Genomic DNA, 23058 nt, shown 5'->3' with positions numbered 1-23058 from the left:
AGTATTAGGAAGGCTGAGAACCACTGGCCCAGCTGGTCACCCTGAGGTAAGCAGGAACATGCAGGCAGGGTCCCTTGTGGGACCTCTGGGGAGGTGCAACAACTATTGTGCACAAGCCTCCTCTTTCCTACCCTCATAGCTACCAACAGGGGTCACACCAGAGCCTTCCTGCTCAGGTCCTGAAGGTCAGGCCCAGGGCCCAGGGCCCACGGCAGAGCCTTTGCTTTACTAACATCTGTCTCCAAGAGCCTGAGAGTCCTCCTAGAGTGAAGGTCAGCTGGCACCCACACGTTCGCTTCGGCCTGATACCTTCTACTTCCCCAGACTTCTTGAGGCTGAGACTGTGAGTGTGTGCCACCACAGAGAAAGAAGACAAAGCTGGGGGCTCCGAGTGCCACTCTCCTGCACAGCTGGGTGCCATCCAAACTGCACAAAAAAACTCAGCACTGGCCTGGCCACGTGCTTGGCTTGCAAGCCCTTGGCCCTTGGAAGACCCCCACCCCCTGGCCATGAGCTAGCCTGTACTCCTGGATCATGAGTCTGTGGCAGTGAGTCCCTGCTGCATTCAGAACCAGGAGAGGTGGGCAGAGCCTGCAAGCGTGCTCTCACTTCCTGCCTGCTGGCTGCGGCCTTGGATCTTTCTAGAATGCCAGCCCCTGTCCATGTTGACCCTTCAAAGCAGTGCCTGGCCACTGGAGTCAGGGTGGAGGTATCCTATGATAAGGGAACAGACTGGTCCCACATCACTGACAGGTAGAGGAGCACCCCATGTCACACTGCGGCCATGCTGGGCTACAGCATGGGGTCTGGAGGAGTGGCAGCAAGATGGCTCTGGGTGTTCCCTGAGCCCCTTCAACCTGGGGCAAACCCAGTTGAACATGCTAAGACTGGGTTAGGATCCTAGAGATGTCAAATGGCCACACACTGGGTGGCTGAAAGCCATGGGCATTCCTTGCCATCATTCCCCTCAAGGCTCCTCCTGCCTTGTCCATCTTGTACAAACTCTAGGCAGTCTGGGACTTGGGATCATGGCTCCACCATCTGAAGTCCCCATGCTAAGGCCTCTGCGTCTCCACCCCAGGCCATGCCCACCTCTCTGGTCTGCTCACAGAGCACAGCCTTCAGTATCAACAAGTCTCAGACAGAAACGTCATCGGCATCTGTACAAGAACACACAGAACCCCCTCCCTCAGTCTGACTCCCCCAGACTGTCACTGTGATGGGTCCCACAGCTCAACGGAGTCAGGTGTTCCAACTCCTGTGGAGAAGTTTCCAGAAGAATCAGAAGACTCCACAGTCCCTTCTATCAGAATGCCCTGGAGGTTTATGTCCACAGATCTCCTGGCAGCCTACTCCATAGATACCAAGGGACACTGAATCGAACCCTGGATTTGACTCTCACCTTAACCCAGGGCTCACCTTGAGACCCTTTTTAAAAACATATATTTCAGCACACACCTATAATCCCAGTACTCAAAAGTCATAGGCAGTCAGATCTCTTGAGTTTGAAGACAGTCTGAACTATTGAGTGAGTTCCAGGACAGCCAGCACTACACAGAGAAACCCTGTCTCAAAACCAAAACATGGGTTTTATTTTTAATTACATAAATGTATGTCTGTGTGTGGCTGTGTGCATGAATGCACATGTCTACCGATGCCAGAAGGGGGCGCTGGATCCCAGGGAGCCTGAAGAAACAAACCCAAGTTCTCTGCAAGACCAGTGCTCACACTCCTAACCCCTGCACCATCTCTCTTTCCAGCACTTTAGTTAAGGACTTTACCTCTGTATGAGGCTACAGCCCCTGGCTGCAGACACACTGCTGGGGAGACACAACCTCAGGACAGCACACTCTATTTCTAATAGACAAGTCAAGCCTAAGAGAGAGAAAGGGTCTGCCTAGCTAGAAGGTGGCCAAGTATGGCAGGTTGCTCTGTAGGCTGGGGCCTGGGACCCTCCAGGAACAAGAGGGACAGTCCTCCCACTGCAGATGGACAGCTTAATGGAGGCCCCGCTGGCCAGTCTCCTTGGGATGGGCTGGCTTGGGCATCAAAAAAGAGCCACCTCTGGCCTGTGTGGAGCCACTGTGGGTATCTCCTAGAGATGGGAAGGGCCCCAGCAGTTCCCAGGTTCCCTAGGAGACCTGTACAACCCCCACACCTACTAGTCCCTCTCAGCCTCACTGTTCAGATGGAGTGGCCTTAGGCAGGCCAGAACTGTCTGTAGTTACCATGGCAACAGGATGGCCTTCTAAAGAGATTAAGGGGAACAGGCCAGCTGACAGGGCTCTGTCCTGTGCAGGGACTATGGTGAAAGGAACATGGATGGGGAGAGGGAGAGGGATGCGTGTTCCCTGTGTGCCCCTTGCTGGTCTAACAGTCTGAGCTCCCCAACCTCATAGCCCCTCTACCAGGTAAACCAGCTGCAGCTACCCCAGAGCCTTTGCATGAACAGCAGCAAGGGGTCTGGCGGCTGCTTGGAACTCCATGGTATTCTCCTTAGTTTACCATCTGACACTCCTCGACTGAGGGCTGTCTCCTGTCATACTGCTGCCCCCACGGTGGCCAGGAAAGGAGCCTGGAAGAGAAGCAGGGATTGGATATGCAGGCAAGCAGCTAGGGAAAATGCTTGCAAGGGTGACTAGGCCCCAGGTAAGGACACAGCTTCTCCCGAGCCTGAACAAGGCAGCTGCCCCTCCACTCATGGCTCAAACGAAGAAAAGAGGCTCAAAGGCTGACTTAACCATGGCCTTCCCAGCGCTGAGGCAGCATGCACCTCAGCAAAGGCTGACAGTGAGCACACAAAGTCCCAGGGGTCCACAGGCTTGGATCCTCCAGCCTCGTAGCACAGTCACAGAAGAAGGCTAAGGACAGGGAACCCTGGAATAGGGTCACCTTTCCAGTGTTCTCTGAGAGGGAGAGCCAGCCTCCCTGGATTCTGCAAGCACCCCTGGAGCAGCAAGCTCAGGGAAGGCTAGAGGAGCTGCTGAAAAGCAAGAGGGCAGGTACAAAGGTCCTGGTCTGAGAGCATGCAAGGGCAGGGGCCCAGGATAGCAGCAGCCTCCACGAAGGGAACAGAAGCCACAGGCACTGACAGAGACTGGGGGCCCTGCCCTGTCACACAGGACACCTTGGCGCCTCCCCTGCCCATGCTGCCCCAGTCCTGTCAACCACCCACATCCCCAAGCTCTTGCTGCAAGGAGCCATCTGCTCTCTACAGCTAAGCCCTCAGATTCTAAAGAGCCAGGCTGTTGTGCCATTATGGCCCCAGGAAGGGCTCCTAGCTCACCCCCACCCCAGGTGGGGCAGAACCAGCCACCAGGCAATGCGCCTTGCTTGCTTACAGTCTCCAGCGATGGGAAGGGAGGGCTCCAGGGTGGCAAGGAAGATGGGGACCAGAGCTGTAACCTTTCACCCAGTCCACTTCCCAAGTTCCTCTCTGAGTCTTGTCAGGAGTTAGGGAGAAGGCTTATACTCCCCAAGTTAAGCAACAAGAATTTGGAACACCTGACTGGCTTACTCCCCTCCCTGCTCCCAGTCCACATGGATGGGGCTCCTGCATGCCTCTGGGGACTGAAGACAGGGCCGTCTCATGTTCAGCCCGACACATGCTCTACCTCGGAGCTGCACCCAGCCACCCACAAACTCCTTCTCTGCTCCCTTCGGAGTCTACAGGAAGTGTCCCAGAATCAAGGTGACGATATGCATTTTTTCTTACATGCCCCACACTCCTTGACGGGGCCCCACCGTGGCACAGTCCAGTGACCTAGACCACTAGAGGCTTAACAGTGGCCAAGACGGAAGCCGAGCAGGGGCCATGCCACACCTGCAGGGACAGCCTGGTACATGATAGCGTGTGAGAGGCTATGGGATGGTCAATCCTGGGTGGGGGCACCTGCCCTGAGGCCAGTCCCTCCCCAGCCTGGCAGCCCCAACTCTGCTTCCCATCTCTGTAAATGTCTGGACATTTCTCAGCCCTACAGCTATGCAAGATGTAGCCTTTCATGTCTGGCTTCTGTCATGTCCTGTCTGTCTGAGGTCCATCTGGCCCAATGCATGCCCCTGGATGGGCACTCCACCTTACTGTTTATTTATTCCCTGGATGATTGACACTTGGCATATTTTTCCATCTTTCAGCGGTTGGGAATAATCTGTGAACTAAGTGTGGAAGTGCGTACTGGAGCCGCTGCCTTTAAATCCCAGTGCATAGCTGGGGGAGGGGAGCCACGGTGCTGTACCCCTGGGGGTCTGCTGCACACCTGGGAGGGGGACCCAGGTGTCGCCTGGCAGTCCCGGGCTTCTCTGGTTGTGGTGTCTTCCCCAGCAGCTGCGTGTGTCAAACTCCCACAAGCTCCCAGCTTCCAGCCTCACCTCCTCCCCAACACTTGTTCCTTTTTGGGTCTCTTTGTTTTTGCAGTGCTGGGGGTGGAACCCGAGACTAGAAGCACACTAGGGTAAGTGCTCTGCCCTGACAGGATCTCAAACTCACAGCAACCCCCTGCCACAATGTCTTGAACACTGGACCTCAGGTATGCAGCAAACACTACGCTCAACTTCTACTTTAATGACTCTATTTAAAATGTTTCATTGTGCAGGTATGTGTGTGCGTGCACGCACATAAAGGAGCCCACAGGGCAGAGGTGTCGGATCCCCCAGCTGCCTGAAGGAGGTGCTGGGAACCAAACTGAGGTCTATGCAAGAGCAGGCAGCACTCCTGTTGCCTGATCTCTCTAGCCCCCAACCTTTCTTTGAGACAGGCTCTCCTATAGCCCAGGCTGGCTCTGAGCCCCTGCTGCAGCCCTGAGTGCTGGGGTGACAGGCATGCACCACAACCCAGCTGATCTGCCTGCTTTTAATTCTGAAAGAGCCAAAGGTCCCAACTGTTACATTGGGTTCTTTTTTATTATTATTATTTTATTTATTTTTGATAGTATCTCTCTGAGTAGCCCTGGCTGTCCTGGAACTCACTCTGTAGAACAGGCTGGCCTCAAACTCGAGATCCACCTGCCTCTGCCTCCACAGTGCCAGGAATAAAAGTCTGTGCAACTAAGCCCAGTTCATCTGGGTTTGTGTCTGTCCTCTGTTGCAATGTTGCTGGGGTCCTGCTGGGTCAGCAGGTTGACCTGGCACACTGTGGGCACTCTGCCCAAATGAGGGAATGATGCCCAGTTGAGAAAATGAATGGAGGAGGACACAGGCGTGTAGATTGCAGGCTGAGTCACTGCGGCCCCCGGGTGGGCCTCCAGCCTCCCCCATCTCTGCAGCCCACTATAAACACAGACTCGAGTACACAAGCACGGTGGAGCCTCGGAATGCCTTTAATCAGGCTCTGCAGCTGCTGCCAAATTTCCAGACCCGGGAATGAGCGGGTCTGTGGCAGGCGGCGCCAGCTGTTTCTCCAGACAGCGGTGGAGGTTGGACACAGGCACTAGGGCCCAGAGCTGTGACGGGTCCCTCGGGGTCTGTGCAGCACAGCTGGTTTTATGGGGCCCTCCTCCTTTCATGGGGTACCCCAGCCTTCCCCATTGGCCCAGTGCCGATTCCTGAGTGGGGTCTCATAAAGGGAAGATACAGTGTTGAGTCTCCAGTTTCCAGTGGGGAAACTGAGTTACCAAGGGGCCACAGGATTAAGTGAGGTCAGGAAGGGGCCATTACAAGTTTGTCTCAAGAATCAATTGGGGGGTGTCTTCTGTCACCATTGTGGTCTGGAGCTCTCTATGCAGACAGGCCAGGCATGGTGTCGCACACCTTTGATCCCAGGATTTGGGAGACAGAGGCAGGCAGATTTCTGAGTTTGAGGCCAGCCTGATCTACAGAGTGAGTTCTAGGACAGCCAGGGCTACACAAACCCTGTTTGTCTTGAAAAACCAAAACCAAACCAAACCAAAACCAAAAACCCAATTATATTAGAAACCAGGGATGGAGCTCAGCTGGTAGAGTGGCGTTCTGGTAGCTCTGTCAACAGGGTACTTGCCAGGCATGCACACAGCCCCGGGGTTCAAGTCCCAGCAGCACATAACGCAGGTGTGGTGGCACAAGCTTGAAGCTCAGGAGCTGGAGGCAGAGTTTGAGGTCAGCGTGGGCTATGTGAGACCCTGTCTCAAAGAACATCGAAAAATTGGGAAGTCTGGAATATCTACATACCTCAAGTCCTCAGGGGTGCAGCAACCCTAGCCTGCCAAGCCCAGGCAGAGCTGAGAGGTGCCTGATTCTCCTGAGGAAGCCCACAGCACAGTATGGTTCTGCACCGGCCTTTAGGCCTGGGATTTGCTGTGCCCTGAGGCATGGGTTTGGGCGGCTGGCGCCTGCTCCTGGCCAGGCTGGGCTGCGCAGGCTGCTCACTACGAGAAGCTTTCTGGGTTAAGCACCGCACTTGAGTCACACCCCTACCTACCATGGAAGCCAGCAGAGGCCTGTGGGGACAGGTGACCACACAGGATTTCAAGTTTAGGTATCCTACGGTGAATGGGCCTGGGGACTGGGGCCTGCACTACAACAAATTTTGCCCTACTCAGAAACTCACATCCACCCAAACCCCCAAAGGTAGCTGCATTAAAAACTGGAGTCTCGGTAGAGACAGCTAAAGGTCTTAAAAATGAGGACTAGCCTTAAGGAGTAGGATACGGCCAGAAGCCAAGGGATGATAGGATGGCCAAAGCAAACTACACGCAAGGGCAGACAGAGAGCTGAGCCCTGTACCTACACATCCGTGACCTCATCTCACTGTGACGAGGGACTCAGCAAAGGCTCAGAGCATGGGAGGCAGACAGGAAACAGACCAAGGGGACCACTGGGGGATGTGCCAGGACAATGGCTGGGCAATGGGAAGCAAGAGCACACAGAGAGTACAGCACAGAGAATGGGGATGCCAGGGCCTGGCCAGGCTAGCTCCCATGGGTGCCCAGCACAAAGGAAGCCAGGAGTGTGCTCCTAGAGCCCAGACCATGACAGTTCCAGGGTTGGTGAGGGCCTGGAGGGCAAACACAGCACGTTTTCCAGCCTGTGGACTCAGGGTCAGCTGCTACAAGCTGAACCCAAGGGCCCGAGGCTTCCTTACTGCAGACTGGCTGTGTGCTATGGATGACGGTGACTCCGATCTTCATGCCTCGGCCTCCTTAGCACTAGGATGAGGCAAATATCCACACCACGTTTAATTTCGGTTTCTTAACTTTGGTGTGTGTGTACATGTGTGCATGTGTGTGGAGGCCAGGGATCAACCTTTACTGTAATTCCTCAAGAGACAGCTTGTTTTGGGGAGAAGCATTTCTCACAGGCCTGGAGGTGTCCGGAGGTGGGCTGGCCAGCTGGGCACCCTGGAGAGCCTCAGGCCTCTGCTTCCCAAGTCCTGGAATTACAGCATGTGCCATTATCCCAGACTTTGTTTGGGGAGATGTTTTGCATCTTTATTTTTCTGCTGTTTGTGTACGTGCTGAGGGGGCCTTTGTGCACCTGTGGAGACCCGAGGACAATCAGCAGGAATCACCTGTTTCCTTCCCTTCCTCAATTCAAGCCTCAGGGACCAAAGTCAGGTCACTGGGCTTGGTGGTCGGCACCTCCACCCAAGAGCTGCCTGGGGGCCTGCACCAGCCCTCCTACTTGGTTCTAAGCATCAAGCTCAGGGTCACAAGTTTGTGTGGCAAGCCCTTCCCTGAATGAGTACCTCAACCCCACCCCTGCTGAGGGTCTTCTGCAGTCCAGGCCAGCTGGAACCCTCCTCCATCTACACTGACTGTGCTGGGATTAGGCAAAGGCGGCTGCTGCTATGGAAGGGAACTTCTTGGGTCTGAGACATTCACCTTGGACACATTTAAGCACCCAGGTAAATGGTGGCACTCTCTGTACTGCAAGGTATGGCTGCTTACTGAGCTATGGAGGAATCAACTTCAGATGAAGTTAAAATAGTTCTCTGCCTCAGAAAATGGCAAGCACAGGGCTCTAGGGACCATGTAAGTAGCCCAAAAGAAAAACGAAGAACTCCTGCCAGGCATAGTAATACACACGTCACCTCAGCACTCAGGTGGAGGCAGGAGGATTAGGAGTTCAAGGTCAGCTTGGGCTACATGAGACCTTGCTTCAAAAATTACAGAGGACATCATTTCCCCATGGAGTCTCACTGGCTGTGGCTGGCCATGAACTTATGGGAGACCTGACACCTCTGAACCACCATCACATGCCAGGTCACCTGCAGCCTCTGTAACAACTGTCCCCAAGTGACGACAGTCAAGGTTTACACCACAGCCACACTGCCTGCCACCCAACAGCGCCCGTGGCAGCCACAGCCCACCGGCCTCAGTGTCCTCACTGTCCCTTCTGGTTCAGCACAGGGATGTCTCTATGGCTCCTCCGGAAGCTGTCCTGGGAACTGGCTTGCTGTAGGCTCGCACAGGGGTCTGCATCACTCTGGGCAAACTGGCCCTCAGGAGGATGTGGGCAGCAGTGCCGAGAGGAAGCTGGCCGCACTCTCGGGGGATGCGGGCTTCTCTAGAAGTCTCTGTAGATGGAGTGGGAAGGGGGCAGGCATGCAGAGGTCTCACCTGTCTGTCCTGGGCTGAGTGACCGCTGGCCTCCAGGGATCCAGGCTGCACCATGGGCCAGGAATGGGTGTGTGGGGGATGGGCTGAGCAGGAGGACACAGAAGGGCCCAGCTGATCCTCCCCCAACAGGCTCCACCTCTAGAACCCACTGCCAAGGGGATCAATGACAGAGCATGACTCAAACAAGCCTTTCTGTGGACTCAGGCCGGCACAGTATGGATCAACCTTGTGTATGGTTCCTTGGGCACTGTCTGCCAAGTTAGTTTTGAGTGTGAGGTGGTATGCACCCACAGGCAGCCACAGGGCCATACATCTCCCTCTGTTAACTCCCTTATCTTCATGTTATTTTTACATTTGTTTATTTGTGTAATGGGGGTGGCATGGGCACATGTGCCCAGAACACATGTGGAAGTCAGAGGAACACATGGAGGAGTCAGTTCTCTTCTTCCACCATGTGGGCCCTGGGGACAGAGCTCAGGTTGCCAGGTTTGGTGGCAAAAGTCTTTACTGGCGAGGCATCTTGCCAACACCCCCCACCTACTGTTTTTAAAACAGGGTCTCTCATGGCTTAGAGCTCCCTGGTTAGACAAGTGGGCTGGCCACGAAGCCTGGTGCCCCCACTCCCCACTGCTGGGCTCACACATGTGAGCCATCTTGCTTGGCTCTGACCTGGTGCCGTGGACTAGAGCCAGATCCTCATGCCTGCACAGTGAGCACTTTGCCAGCTAACAACAGAGACACCTCCCAGCTCCGGACAACACATCACTTTTTCTTCCGGACACAGTCTCATTATGAGACTTAGACTGGGCAGGCCCTCTGCCTCAGCCTCCTGGGTGCTGGGATGGCAGCCGTCACCCACATGCCCAGCTTCACTCTCACTTCCAGGCCTCTTGACAATCTGTGGCACATACTGTGAGCTTCCAGTCCACAAACAAATGCCTCCCTGCAAGGAATGTCTCACAAACACCTTTCTTCCCTTTCTCCAGCAAGCCATGGAGCTGCCCACAGAACCCTGAGAACGGCTGTGCTGCACTCGCCAAGGTTCAGTGCCTTGGAGCTCTGGCCTCCAGGATCCTGTGTGAGTGTGTGTTCCTGGGGGTAATTGAGTGGGCTAGGGGTGTGGGAAAAGACACATTACCTCCAAATTGCAGAAGGCCAGGGCTGAAGCCAAGGCCTTGGCAGCAGTCTGTGGGTCACTAGAAATCATATGTTCTAGAAATCATATGTTCAAAGCTGGGAATGGTGGCACATCTGCCATTCCAGTACTTGGGAGGCAGAGGAAGGAGGCTCAGGAGTTTCACATTCTTGGCTACAGAGTGAGTTCAAGGCCAGCTTGGGCTACATAAGATTCTCTTCAAAACAAACAAACAAAAGGGGGTGGGAACCTCAAAATACAAATAAAGAGTTAAAGCTGTGACACAGTCAGGTCAGTGCCATGTACCTTTTGTCCCAGCACCCAGGGGCAGAGGAGGGGCTCTCTGTGCGTGCTGGGCCAGCCTGCTCTACACAGCAAAACCCTAACAAAGCAAACAAAAATCAAACCAAACCCTGGCACCCTCACCTGCCTGAGCAGAACACTGCAGGAGCAGAGGTCTTCATACACACAGCATTAGGTAAAAAGAGAAACAGAGACAGCAGGTGATGTCAGGGACGGGGACAACAGGCTATGAAGGCACAGCAGGCGATGTCAGAGACAGGGAAGGCAAGCTATATCAGGGACGGGGACAGCAGGCTATGAAGGGATGGGGACAGAAGGCTATGAAGGGACGGGGACAATAGGCCATGAAGGGACAGCAGGCTATGTCAGAGACAGGGAAGGAAAGCTATGTCAGGGACGGGGACAGCAGGCCATGAAGGGACAGCAGGCTATGAAGGGACAGGAACAGCAAGCTATGAAGGACAGCAGGCCATGAAGGGACAGCAGGCTATGAAGGACAGCAGGCCATGTCAGAGATGGGGAAAGAGAAGAATGCAGTCCTGCCAGCAGGAACAGGAAGGAGCCTCCTGGCCTCTGGAGCAAGCAAGGCAGCTGACCTGTGCTGAAGGACTTGTGTCCCCAGGTTTGTCTTAGGTGCCCCAAGGCTGCAAGCCCTGGCTCTGGCACACAGTGGTGGTGGCGGGGCATGTGACTATTTGAATGCATGCAAGTGAGCGTGTACGTGCACATGTGAACGTATAAAAACATGTGTTTGCATGTGTGAGCATAAACACATGAATGTGTGCATGTATTTGTAAGTTATACCAACCGAAGGGCAAGTGAATGCCAGCTGCATTGCTCTGCACTTCAGCCCTTGAGTGGGGACAGTGCCTGTGCCTCAGAGGACCAAACCCTGCGACAGCTCAACTTCAAATCCCACCTCAAAACAACAGCATGATCCCCCATGGCTGTCTGAAGCCAGACCACTTCAGACAGACCAGGCTGGCCTCAAACTCAGTGACCCACCTCTTCTGCCCCCAAAGGAGGAAAGCTGTGCCCCACTGTGCCCAGGCCCAGTCTGAGAAGTGCCCAGGTGAGGGTAGCCAGATGCAGGCGGAAGTGGTGACTCCCCAGGCAGCAACACAACCGACTTCTTTTGAAAGTGGTCCAACACTGCCATGCCACCTCACTAGGGTCATTGCTGAAACTGGCCTGCAGCTTCCCAGGGCTTCCGTGAGGGGCAACAGAGCCACAGGGAGATAAAACAAGGTTGAGATGGCCTCATTACCACGGCCCAAAATAGCAAGAATGCCCTGTATTTCAGGACTGCTCAGCTGGGTTATATAAGAACTCAGGGCTGGGGGGCTGCGACCCCACGGGAACCTCACACTCAGACTTCCACAGACCACGGGCGTCTGTGCTCCAGGTCTCACCTGCCTTTGCTCAGAGCACACCCAGGCTCATAACAGAGGAGGTGGGAGCAGCATCCACACTGGGCACAGAAGGCAGCTCAAGCCACACAGACCAGGACAGAGATGAGAAGAGCTGCCCACACCCCAAGCCCTCTCCTTCAACTCCCAAGACCATGTCAGTCTTGGGCCCCAGCCTGCCATCTTGGCACCTGGCTGTCTACATAACCTTACTGTAGGCCTGCCCTGGCAGACCGTCCTACACTGTCACTTCTGTCATGGCCTGCTCCATCGCTGCTGTGTCAACACAGCTCAAATGCCCTTGCTCACCTTTCTTTTTTTAAAACCACACCACTAGGTTTCTGTTCTATTTAAAATGAAGCCAACTTGCTTAGAACTTCAGCAAATAAAATTTCAGTATGACCCAGCTTTCCATTCTGAGGACAGACCCCAGTGAAAGGGAGAAGGCAGCCAAGCACCTGCTCACAGCAGCAAACAGTAGCAAGAGAAAGCAGAGCCAGGTTCCATCAGCAGTATGCAACTGCAGAGAGACTGGGGTGTAGGAATACTGCTCAGCCCTGAGAAGGGATGAAGCTCTAACACACCACAAGGATGGACCCTGAAAACAAGCCAGAATGTCAGAAGCCAGAGAATAGGGCCACATTGTGTGCAATCCCATGGATGCGCAGAACATCCTTTCACATCTACAGAGCAAGAAAACTGGTCAGGGGCTGCCATAGGCTAGGAAAAAAGAACCGAAATTACTGCTAATGCAGAAAAGCTCCTTTTAGAGGTCTGAAATGTTCTAGAATCAGGTGTAAGTTATCTTGCACTGCAGGAGAAATGCACTTAATGCCACAGAAGGAGGTTGGAGAAGCTTCATCAAAATTAGTAACCAGGAGCTGCGGGTTACCGTGCAGACATGGCCAAGCCCAAGAACTACACCTCATACAACCAGTCCCAAAAATGGTGCATCAAGAAATGTGGGGCATCAAGAGACCCTGGTCACAAAGATAAAAATCTCGTTCGTAGGTGTTGAACCCAAGTTCCTGAGGAGCATGTGCTTTGTCAAGAAACACAACAAAAAAGTCTGAAGATGCAAACAACGCAACGGCAAGAGCATTCGCAGAGACCATCAAGGCCCTTGTGCAGCCTACTGCAGTTAAGCCCAAGATGCCAAAGGGTCTCAGCCACAAACTCAGCTGTCCGGCTTTTATGACTCACCCGAGCTTGGGAAGCGGAGTCAAAGCTATGGGACCAAAGGTTGTAGGTTCTGCCAAAGCCCAAGGTTCAAATCAAGGCAAAGGCTGCAGCTCCAGCTAAGGCCCAGGCTCAGGCTCCCAAAGGTGCCCTGGCCCCTGTGAAGGCCTCCTAGGAAAGACAGATGGACTGGTGTGACACACCTACCTACACACTATTTACAGATGACCAGTGTCCTATGCTGGCTTTACCAATAAACCGGAGGCAAGCTATAAAACAAAACAAAACAAAAAACAAAGCCACAAAATTAGTAAACAGAAAAATGAGAATGAAACCCAACCCTGCCCTGGGGCTGATGGAACCTAGATGCCTATCTACTACTAGAGTGACTCAGGGGTGGAGCCCAGGCCTAGAATTCCCCAGTGAGGGGCTGGAGGCGTGGCTTGGGGGTGGCTCAGGGGTGGAGCCCAGGCCTAGAACCCCAGTGAGGGGCTGGAGGCATGGCTCCAGGGTGGGGCCCCTGCCTAGAGTCCCCAGTGAGATAAGGGTAAGAGAGAAATGAGTCCACAAAGTCCCTCCATGTGAGTGCCACAGCACAGGTGTGGCCCACATAAATCATGCACACATACAAATGTGCTCAAATAAAAGAAGAGTGTGGCTGTGGGGCTCTGGAGAACTGTCTAGAGCTCTCATGGAGGAAACGGTGTGTATGCACAGGGTCTCCTCTGCACTCTTCAGCTGCCTCTTTCATTCTTCAGGAGGGCAGGCAGGGAGTAGAGGAGCACACAGCCCCCAGCAGGGGAAGCCAAAGCAAGCCACAGCAGCGCTGGTGCACGGCTAGGTAGACAGGCAAAAGGTAGGAGACAGCTCCCATCTGAGGAACTAAACAGAGATACACAGGAAACAGTAGGAGCAAAGAAAGGGCCTAAGTGTGCTGGTGGATGGGCTGGGCCACTCCATTAGCAAGGAGATAGTGGCATTAGCTCTGGACTGAAAGAGGCCACGCCAAGGGAGGCTCACCTGGATAAGACATCACGAGACCTCGGCCAGGCCTCTAGCAGGGATGGAATGCAGTAAAACGTGGACAAATGGGAGGTTCCCAGGCATGAACATGCCAGCCAGGGCAAAAAGGATCTGGGGCCCACCTTTTTTGGGGGGATGTATATCTCAGCTCCTCTCACCCACACTGTAATTCCCTCACTCTCCTCATCCAGGCCCTAAAGTGGGCCTTGAGGCTACATCCCAGAGAGTCCTGAAGGCCTTGGAGCTAGCTATCCTGCCTGTTCTCTGTGACAGTAGACTAGGCTTGGTATGGACTGCCCATCCACACAAGATGATGAATGCGTGTCAACATGGCCGACATGCCTGGTATATCTCATTATGTTTTAAGTATTGCAGACAACTGACTCCCAATCATCCTTTGACTTTCACATGTGTGGATGGCCCCCAGCAAATACACATAGAAAACCAAAACAACAACAACAAAACCTAAGCTTAAAAAAGTTAAGGACAGCCAGGCACAGCGGTGCATACTTGTAATCCCAGCACTCAGGAGGCAGAGGCAGGCAAATCTTAGTTCAAGGCCAGCCTGGTGGACAGAGCAAGTTCCAGGACAGTCAGGGCTACAAAGAAAAGCCCCGTCTCAGAAGAAGAAAAAACAAAACAAAAAACCAATCAAACAACCCGCGTAGACCCAACAGGACAGAGTGCTCTACAAACAGCCTTGTGTCATGTAACTACTGACACTGGTACCAAGACACTGAGTGGGAAATCACAGCTTTAAGCAAAGGGAAAATTGCATTTTCACGCACAGGAAAAAGAATCTGGACAGCGCTCAGAATCCACACTCAAAAGACCTGAGGCAGGCAGCCGGGCCAGCACCCAGGAAAGCGGGAGCAGTGCAGGCTTGGCAGCCAGTCTTGCATATGATACCAAACTCAAGCAATGGAAGAAAACAAACAAACAAAACCCACTAAGAATTGGACTTTGTCAAAATTACATTCATGCATCAAAAGGTGCCACAGACAGGGTGGCAGGAAGCACGTTCCCAGGAAAGGAGAGAGACGCACGTGCAAGTGCCTCTGGGGTTACCCGCAAAGCCATGAATTGCGAGGCCGCAGAGCCGCCTCCTGGGCAAGTGCTGGGAAGCAAGGGAAAACCCGATCCTCTCAGACTCTTGGTGTGACGGTGACAGCTGCCACAGCATGATTTAAGCTCTGGTCTGTGCTGCTGCAGGCTGGTGGTGAAGTCAGCAGGCTGAGGCAGGAGGATTGCCTGGGCTACAGAGCTGAGACAGGTCTCATGGAGGAGAGTGTCGAGGTGCACATCTCTGACCCCAGCACTTGGGAGTCTGAGGTCAGCTCCAGCCACGCTAACCCTGCCCCAAAACAAAACAGAAGAAAGAAAAGCAACAACTCAAGCTCAGTCAGGAGGGCACAGGGCCCTCACCTCTCCGCAAGGAGCACAGCTCTCCTGTTCACCTCCTGCCCCCGCAGAGGGGAAACTGAGGCCCAGATGGGCGTGATCACCTGACTCCTCTACTGGGGTTCAACGTTTATTTAACGGGCCTGGGGTGGGGGGGCTGGGTGGAGAGTTCCCAGGCAGGCACCCCGCCCCCGACAGGACAGTCCCCTGTGCATCTGTCTGATCTGTAACCACTTTGCTGGAGCTCACCCCCGTCACCAGGGGCTGTGCATTCAAGGCTCCCACAAGTCACCATACCTGCCTGAACTCACCCTGAGGACAGCCAGGGAGCAGGGTGACCCTGAACTGTGGACCTCCAACCATGGGGGACAGGACCTCTCTCATTAGAAAAGCCAGGAAACACCCTTTCAAGGCGACCAGAGGCTCCAGGCAGCCTCCTATGGAGGCTAAGCACTAGTGGATACAGGCTGTGGACCTCCTAAATACACTGCACCCCTGCTGAGTGCCTGCTGAATACACCACACACCTGCTGAGTGACTACTGAATACACCACACCCTTGCTGAGTGACTGCTGAATATACTGCACACTTGCTGAGTGACTGTTGAATACACCGAACACCTGCTGAGTGCCTGCTGACTACACCGCCTACCTGCTGACTACTCTGCACATCTGATGAGTACCTGCTGAATACACTGCACCCCTACTGAGTGCCTGCTGAATACACTGCCCACCTGCTGAGTGCCTGCCGAGTGCAGCTGTTACCTAGTAAAGTACAGCCATGCCTGCTGAGTCGGCCTGGCCTTGCTGAATGTATTTTACCTGAATACCCTGCACCTGCCAAGTGTCCCCCAGCAGCATCACAGCCAGCTGCTGCAGGTGCACTGGCGAGGAACTCCTTTCACAACAGTCGGCAGAGGCAGCCGTGCCTCACTCTCCAAAGAGGGTACACAGTGAACAGAGCAGGAGGCAGCCTACCAAGCCTCCAACCAGCACTGCACACGCCCTACACTCTCCTCCCAGGAGACCAGGCTGCTGCACCTCACTTCCTCTTAGCAAATACTAAATGTTGACTCCACCCCTGAGCCACGGCCCCCACCAGGCTGCCACTCTTGCTTGTTTGCTTTGACATGTGGTCTGACCATACAACCCATAATTGGCTTTAATTTTTCTTCTGTTTATTTACTTGTTTTGTAGGTATGGGAAGGGGTATGTGCACTCTATTGTATGTGTGTGAATGAGATAGAGAGAAAGAAGGGAGAGAGAGAACAGTTGTTTCTTTCCTTCTGCCATGTGCTGGCTACATTTATGTCAACTGATATGAACTACAATCATTTTGGAAAAGGAACCACAACTGAGAAAAATGCTCCCCCATATGGACCTGTGTACATTTTCTCCACTGTGGGTGGGGCCATCTCTGGGTTGGTGGTCCTGGTTCTATAAGAAAGCAGGCTGAGCAAGCCAGTAAGCAGCACCAGTCCATGGCCTCTGCACCAGCTCCTGCTCCAGGTTCCTGCCCCTACTTTCCTGCCCCGGCTGCCCTCAGTGATGGAGAGGGCCTGAGAGTTTTAAGCTGGCATAACCCCTGCCCTCCTCAAGTTGCTTTTGGTTGTGGTGTTCCTGCCCCGGCTTCCCTCAGTGATGGAGAGGGCCTGAGAGTGTTAAGCTGGCATAACCCCCTGCCCTCCTCAGGCTGCTTTTGGTGTGGTGTTTTATCACAGCAGAAACCCTAAGACACAGCATGTGGGTCCCAGAATCCAACTCACTGGAGTCAGCAGCATTTCCCACTGCAGTGCCTCATCTCGTACTGCCATTAAATCCTGGGCTCTAAGCGGGGCGCTGGTGGTGCACACCTGTAATCCCAGCACTCTGGGAGGCAGAGGCAGATGGATCTCTGTGAGTTCAAGACCAGCCTGATCTATAAAGTGAGTCCAGGACAGAAAAGGCTACACAGAGAAACCCCGTCTCAAAAACAAAAACAATACAACCCCCCCCCCAAAAAAAAAAAACAAAACAAAACATCGTGGCATCTAGTGCTGGAGAGACGTCGCAGTGGGTGAGAGCACTTTCTGCTCTTACAGAGGACCCGCATGGAGGTTACAACCATCTGTCACTCCAGTTCAGGGGATCCGATGCCCTCTTCTGACCTCCTCAGGAACCAAGCATTCGCATGGTGCACATACAGAAATGTAGGCAAAACACCCACACACATAAAATGAAATAAATGAAAAATAAGTAAGCAAATATTTTTTTCAAATAACCAAGGGAGACAAGAGGCAGGTGGATTTCTGAGCCCAAGGTCAGACTGGTCTACGGAGCAAGTTCTATGGCACCCAGGGCTACACAGAGAAACCTTAAAAACAAAGACAAACAAACAAAAAGCATAGTGGCTTGGAAAATGGGTTGGTGGTAACAGTGCTTGCTGGGTGAGCACAAGGACCTGCCTGAGCTTGAATCCCTAGCACCCACATAAATATCTGGGCATGGTCAAACATTCCTGTAACCCCAGAACTTCAAGAAGGGCAGACACAAGATGGCTGGGGCTTGCTGCCCAGCAGCCCAGTTCCAGGACCAACAAAAGACCTGGGGTAAATATAGTGAGACAGTGAGGGATGGAACAGTGCAGCTGATGTTCGCTCTGCCACGTCCACATGTAACACATGCATGCCAAACACACACCACACAAAACAAACACCCGTGGAAGCTGGGGAGTCGGATTATGCATGTCACCCTATCACAAGGTTCTGGGGCTGTTTGTTTGTTTTGACACAGTTGTGAAATGAGAGGGATAGCTGTCCACCAGATCCTGGGGGAACAGAAGTCTGCCACCATGGTGTCACAGAACCCCATGCCTGATGGACACCCAAGCAAGCATTCTTCTGTCTATTCCTTGCATGTGTTCTCTCCAAGGAAACCTCTGCCCCTGTCCCCTATGACCTCTGTTTTCACGTGACTGGATCTCCTCAGTCCTATGTCCTGTGGTGTCTGATCTTCTTTATTTTATTTAGGGTTTTTTCTAGTGTTTTGTTTTTAGTTTTGAGACAGGATCTCATGTAGCTGAGGCTGACCTTGAATTCCTGCCCCTTCCCCCTTAGACTCCTGAACGCTAGATGAAGTGCTCGAGCCATGCCCAGCCACGTCCTGTGTTGAGAAGTTGCCGTAACCTCAGCAGATCCCATCTACAGAGTTCTTTTGCCAACAAAGGTCTCGCTGCCAGGTCCTGGGCCTGAGCATGGACAGATGGTTTTCACACGGTTCCAGCTGCTATGGGGGTGCCACCCACACCCTGGAGCAGCTTCTAGAGAGAGGAAAAGTGATGAGGGTGGCTCCCCTATCCTCTTGACAGCAGCTTGGGATTTTTTCTCTGCAGAGATCCCAGATGGCAGCAGTCAGCCCTGGTAGCCAGCAGCACAAAAGAAAGTGCCATAGGGCCAACTAGATGGGGCTCAGCGGGTATGAAGGTGATTGCTGCCAAGCTCAATGACCTGAGTTCAATCGCCGGGATGCACACGAGAGAAGGCAAGAACCAATTACACCAAGCTGTCCTCTGCACATGTGCTGTGGCACACATATGCACATGCTTGTGTGTGCACACACATACGGTCTGAGCAGGCAGGGCTAACCTGCACTACTGATTCTGTGGAGAGAGGCCCTTGCCGTGTGGATCAGCCTTCCGAGCATCTGGGACAGCACACAGGTGCCACCATGCCTAGCCAAGTAAGCACATTCTGTGGCCCAGCTCCCGTGGCCTAAGGCACTCAGTACCCGTCACTCCAGGAACCCAGTGTCCCAAGGCAATGGCCAGCAAGTGACACACACACCACTTCCACCCCAACCCCATCTGCGTTCCTTCTGCATCAAGAAAGTTCTGCTGAGAAAAGGCTCTAGCTACCCCTTGCCCAGGCTACCCACCCACTAATCTGCACGCCACACACGGCCGCTTGGCCCCAACAGTCTCCAATGGCCTCACCATCTTCCTAGGGCAGAGGGATTAGAACATGTGCCACTGCCACCGGTTCCCAAGGGGCTGAGAGGTGAGGACCCCATGTGTCTAGCACAATACAGAGACTGACCCAGCACCACCAGCCCGTCACTGCTGCCCTGCAGAGGACGGAGCAGCAGAGGGGCAGGCACAGCTGGTGGACCCCAGATGTCTGACACCTGACAAGGTGGATCAGCAGGTGAAGGGGCTTGCCGCCAAGCCTGATGAGCCAGCTATGATCTAAGGGACCCTGGGGTCATCTGACTTCACAGGCATAACTCTCAAAATAAATTAAAATGTAGTCATTTTTCAAAAAATCTTAAATAGGTCAATTTTGTCATGTTTTTTCTTTTGTGTGTGTGTGGAAGTGCATGTGTGTGCCCACGTGTGTAGAGACCACAGCAAGCTCAGGCTGCAGCACAGTCTCTGTTCTTTAGCAGCCTTCACCCTGTCTTGTTTGTTGAGACAGGGTTACTCTGTGTAGTCCTGGCTGTCCTGGCCTCACTCTGTAGACCAGGCTGGTCTCAAAGTCACAGAGCTCCGCCTGCCTCTGCCTCCCCAGTGCTGGGATCAAAGGTGTGCGCCATCACCACCCCCCACGCCTAGCCAATTTTATTTCTAAATCACAGGCGGTGTGTGTGTCTGCATATGCCTGCATGTGACCAAGGAGGCTGAATCGCTTTGGAGCTAGAGACACAGACAGTTGGGAACTGTCTGACCTGCATAATGGGAAATGGACCCAAGCCCTCTGGAAGAACAGCCAGTGCTCTCACCACTGGCTCACCACTGGAGCCATCCTCCAGCCCAGGGTTTCACTGGGCCTGGGGCCTGCTGATGTGGTGAGACAGGCTGTCTGTCGTGCAGACGGGCAGAAACCTTCCTTTGGGAGTGCTGGGGATCAAAATGCAGTCCCCAGGCTTGTTTAACGGGCCTTCACCTTCCTATAGCATGTCTTCAGCACCTCCTTTGTTCCTGTCTTTCTTTCTTTTTTTTGAGATTTGCCTTGCTTTATAGCCTAAGCTACCTTTAAAGGCCTCAAATGCAGCGAAGCTCCCACCCCAACCTTCAGATCGCTGAGCACAAGCTACCATGCCCACCTGCTAGACATATTCTGAACTCAGGCTGCTCGTGGAGCATCACACATGTAGGGTCAGGGGACAAGTTCCAGGAGTCAGTTCTCTCCTTCTACCAAATGGGTCTAGGGACTGAACGCAGGCCCTCGGGCGTGGCAGAAAGAGCCTGTAACCAGCGTGCTATATCACCAACCAAGGAAGGAAGTGTGGCTAATGCTGCCAGAATGACTTTGAGAACTCAGTACTGAGCATGGAGGCCAACACCAGAAAGCCACAGGGCCCACCTGCAATCCCTGAACAGGCCTGGGGAGGGAATCGACCCAGGGTTGCTGCAGGAAACAGGATCCTCTGGGGCAATGAAACCGCTCTGGAAGAGAGTGGAGTGGCCATACGACTCAACAAATAAACTGGAAGCCAGTGAGTGCCAGCTGTCACATAGAGCACAATGCCAACTACATTGCAGCCAACCAAGCTGTAAACCCTTTCGGGATAGGCAAGGGGCACTCACCTGTCCTCCCAGTGCTCAGGACGGGGAGGCAGGACTTCAAGACTTCATTCAAAGTCCTCCTCAGTGAGTTCAAGGCTAGCCTGTGCTATAACAGACCTCGCCTCAGTAATGTTTTCCACAATCATTCATTTCCAGTATTGTGAAGAAACCAGACTTCTATTAAAAATGCTAGCCACTGAACTCTTTGTTCTGGTTACAGTGCAAACATTTGATACCAACTATGTGTAGACAGCTACTATGTGCTGGAAAAGAGAAGCAGCCTCAGCTGCCCTGGCCTGTGAGCAACACAGGGGTGACATACGTTTTGTTGTTGTTGTGTTGGTTTTTGAGACAGGGTTTCTCTATGTAACCCTGGCTATCCCAGAACTTGCTCAGTAGACCAGGCTGGCTTCAAACTCACAGAAATCCACCTGCCTCTGCCTCCCAGGTGCCAGGACTTTTCACTTGCTTATTCATTTGCCAGCCATGCCTTTCTCTATGTGCTGAGGGAGAACATGGATCCCCTCTTGAGCACACTGGGAAAGGGGTCTGGCTGAAAGTGTAAAAACAAGCACATTTGAACACACATTTTCATCTCTAATGCCACATCTCAGAGAAAAGCAACCGGTTATCAAATCACCTGATTGGTTCTGCCTGACGAGTTAGAGCCTAGCCTAAGTGCCCTGGCAGGTCACATGGGAAGCAGGAAGTGAGATTCCGAGCCCAGGAACCTGAGGGTGCACAGAACATGCCACACAGCATCACCTCCTGGACCCTCGAGGAACACTGACACCACACGCTTGACATGTAAGGCTCAGGGCCAGGCCTACTCCCCTGTGGCCGGGGACCCAGAAGACCAGCTTGCCGAATGGCCAGCCACCTGAGGCAGTCAACCCTCTACCCACAGAGGGAAGGTAGCTGCTCCCTGTCATGAAGGAAGGAGGCTGCAGGGGAAGCGAGCAACTGTCTCCAGGCTGATCCCACACTTCTGAAGACCCCATGGAGGGCCACTCAGCTATCCACGGTGAGTAACCTCTGCTTCGTGGCAGAATTAGGAAGACCAAGGAGCGCACAGGTGACGATGACATGCCTCCTCCTCAGGTAGCAAAGAAGGAGTGACAACTGTGCTCTCAGATAACACTGAGGAGACCCCTCTCCTTTAGGTCGCAGTGAAGAGTGACAACTGTCCGCTCAAGGAGCAAAAAGGTGACAACAATCCTCTCAGGTAGCAACAATGGGACCACTTGTCCCCACAGGTAGCATGAAGGGAACAACTGTCTCTGCATGTGGCAATGATGGGGCCACCTATCCCCACAAGTAGCAATGAAGGGTGACACCTGCCCCCTCAGGTAGCAATTAAGGGTGACACCTGCCCCCTCAGGTAGCAATGAAGGGTGACACCTGCCCCCTCAGGTAGCAATGAAGGGTGACACCTGCCCCATCAAGTAGCAAAGGAGGGTGACACTTGCCCCCTCAGGTAGCAATGATGGAGTTGTAGATCCCCCAAAGTAGCAATGATGGGGTCCCTGTCCCATCAGGTAGCAATCAGGGGGGTGACACGTGTCCATTCTGATAGCTATGATGAGGGCGCACGTCCCCTCAGGTAACAATGGTAGATGACACTGTCCCCTCAGGTAGCTGCAATGGGACCACCTGCCCAGTCCAAAGAGCAACCTCGAGAGCAGCCGCTCCGCACCCGCTGGCAGCGTGGGGACACCTGCGGCGGCCGCAGCCCCGCCCCCGCGTCTCTCCCTCCTCCTCTCCCTCCTCCCCTCCCCTCCCCCGCGCTCTCACCCGCGCGGCACGCGTCAGGCTCAGGTCCTTCATGACCTCCTCGAAGGCCGCCGTCTCCTCCGCCTGCTTCTGGTTGTGCAGTGCGATCTTCTCGCTAAATTTCCGCGGATTGTTTGAAGTCGCCATCTTCTCGCCGCCGCCTCCTCCTCCTCCTCCTCCTCCACCTCCTTGCCCCCCCCACTCGCGGGTACCACCGCGCAGGCGCCGGCCGGGCCCACGGCCGGAGAGCAATGCGCAGGCGCAAGCGCAGTCCCATGCATGGCGCAGGCGCACCGGAGCGGCGCAAGGCGCGGTGGTGAAGACGCATGCGCGCGCGCCTGGGCAGCGCGTTAGAAACCCGGGAGGGGCGTGGCTACGCAGGCGCGCTAAGGCGCGCGCGGCCCGCCAGACAGCAGCCGCGTGGTAGTGTTCTGCCCCTTCCACGAGGGACTTGAGGACACGGCAGCCTGGTGCCTGCATTCACTAGACTCCAACATTCACTGGAGATTTATGAAGCGCCTGCTGTAGACCAGGGCATAGGCGTGAACAAGCAGTCGTGGTCCCTGGGCTACTGGGGTACCTAGCCGGGTAGGGGAGCAGACCGCACACCAGGAAATGGCCAAGCGAGCGAGAGGCCAGAGGTGCAGCTCCTGGGCAAAGCCTGGCTCGGCACCCAGAAGCAACGCGCGCGCGCGCGCACACACACACACACACAATTATCACAAGTTTCAGTTAGGAAAAAAATGTGCGGCACCTTCTAAGAA

General features: G+C 54.0%; 1 protein-coding gene across 1 annotated transcript in view; it reads right to left on the bottom strand.

The window, feature by feature from the left end:
- Crtc1 (CREB regulated transcription coactivator 1) overlaps positions 1-22465 on the bottom strand; it is a 52384-nt gene extending 29919 nt beyond the window's left edge. Inside the window, exon 1 of the mRNA XM_055618805.1 lies at positions 22316-22465. Coding sequence (XP_055474780.1) covers positions 22316-22441 — 126 coding nt within the window. The 5' untranslated portion in view covers positions 22442-22465. The remainder of the gene's footprint in view (positions 1-22315) is intronic.
- Between the last annotated feature and the right edge of the window lie 593 nt (positions 22466-23058).

This window comes from Psammomys obesus, unplaced genomic scaffold, assembly GCF_907164565.1.
Source record: "Psammomys obesus unplaced genomic scaffold, mPsaObe1.curated_primary_1811, whole genome shotgun sequence".
In the NCBI taxonomy this organism is placed as follows: Eukaryota; Metazoa; Chordata; class Mammalia; order Rodentia; family Muridae; genus Psammomys; species Psammomys obesus.
This window is presented reverse-complemented; position numbering and strand designations above follow the sequence as displayed.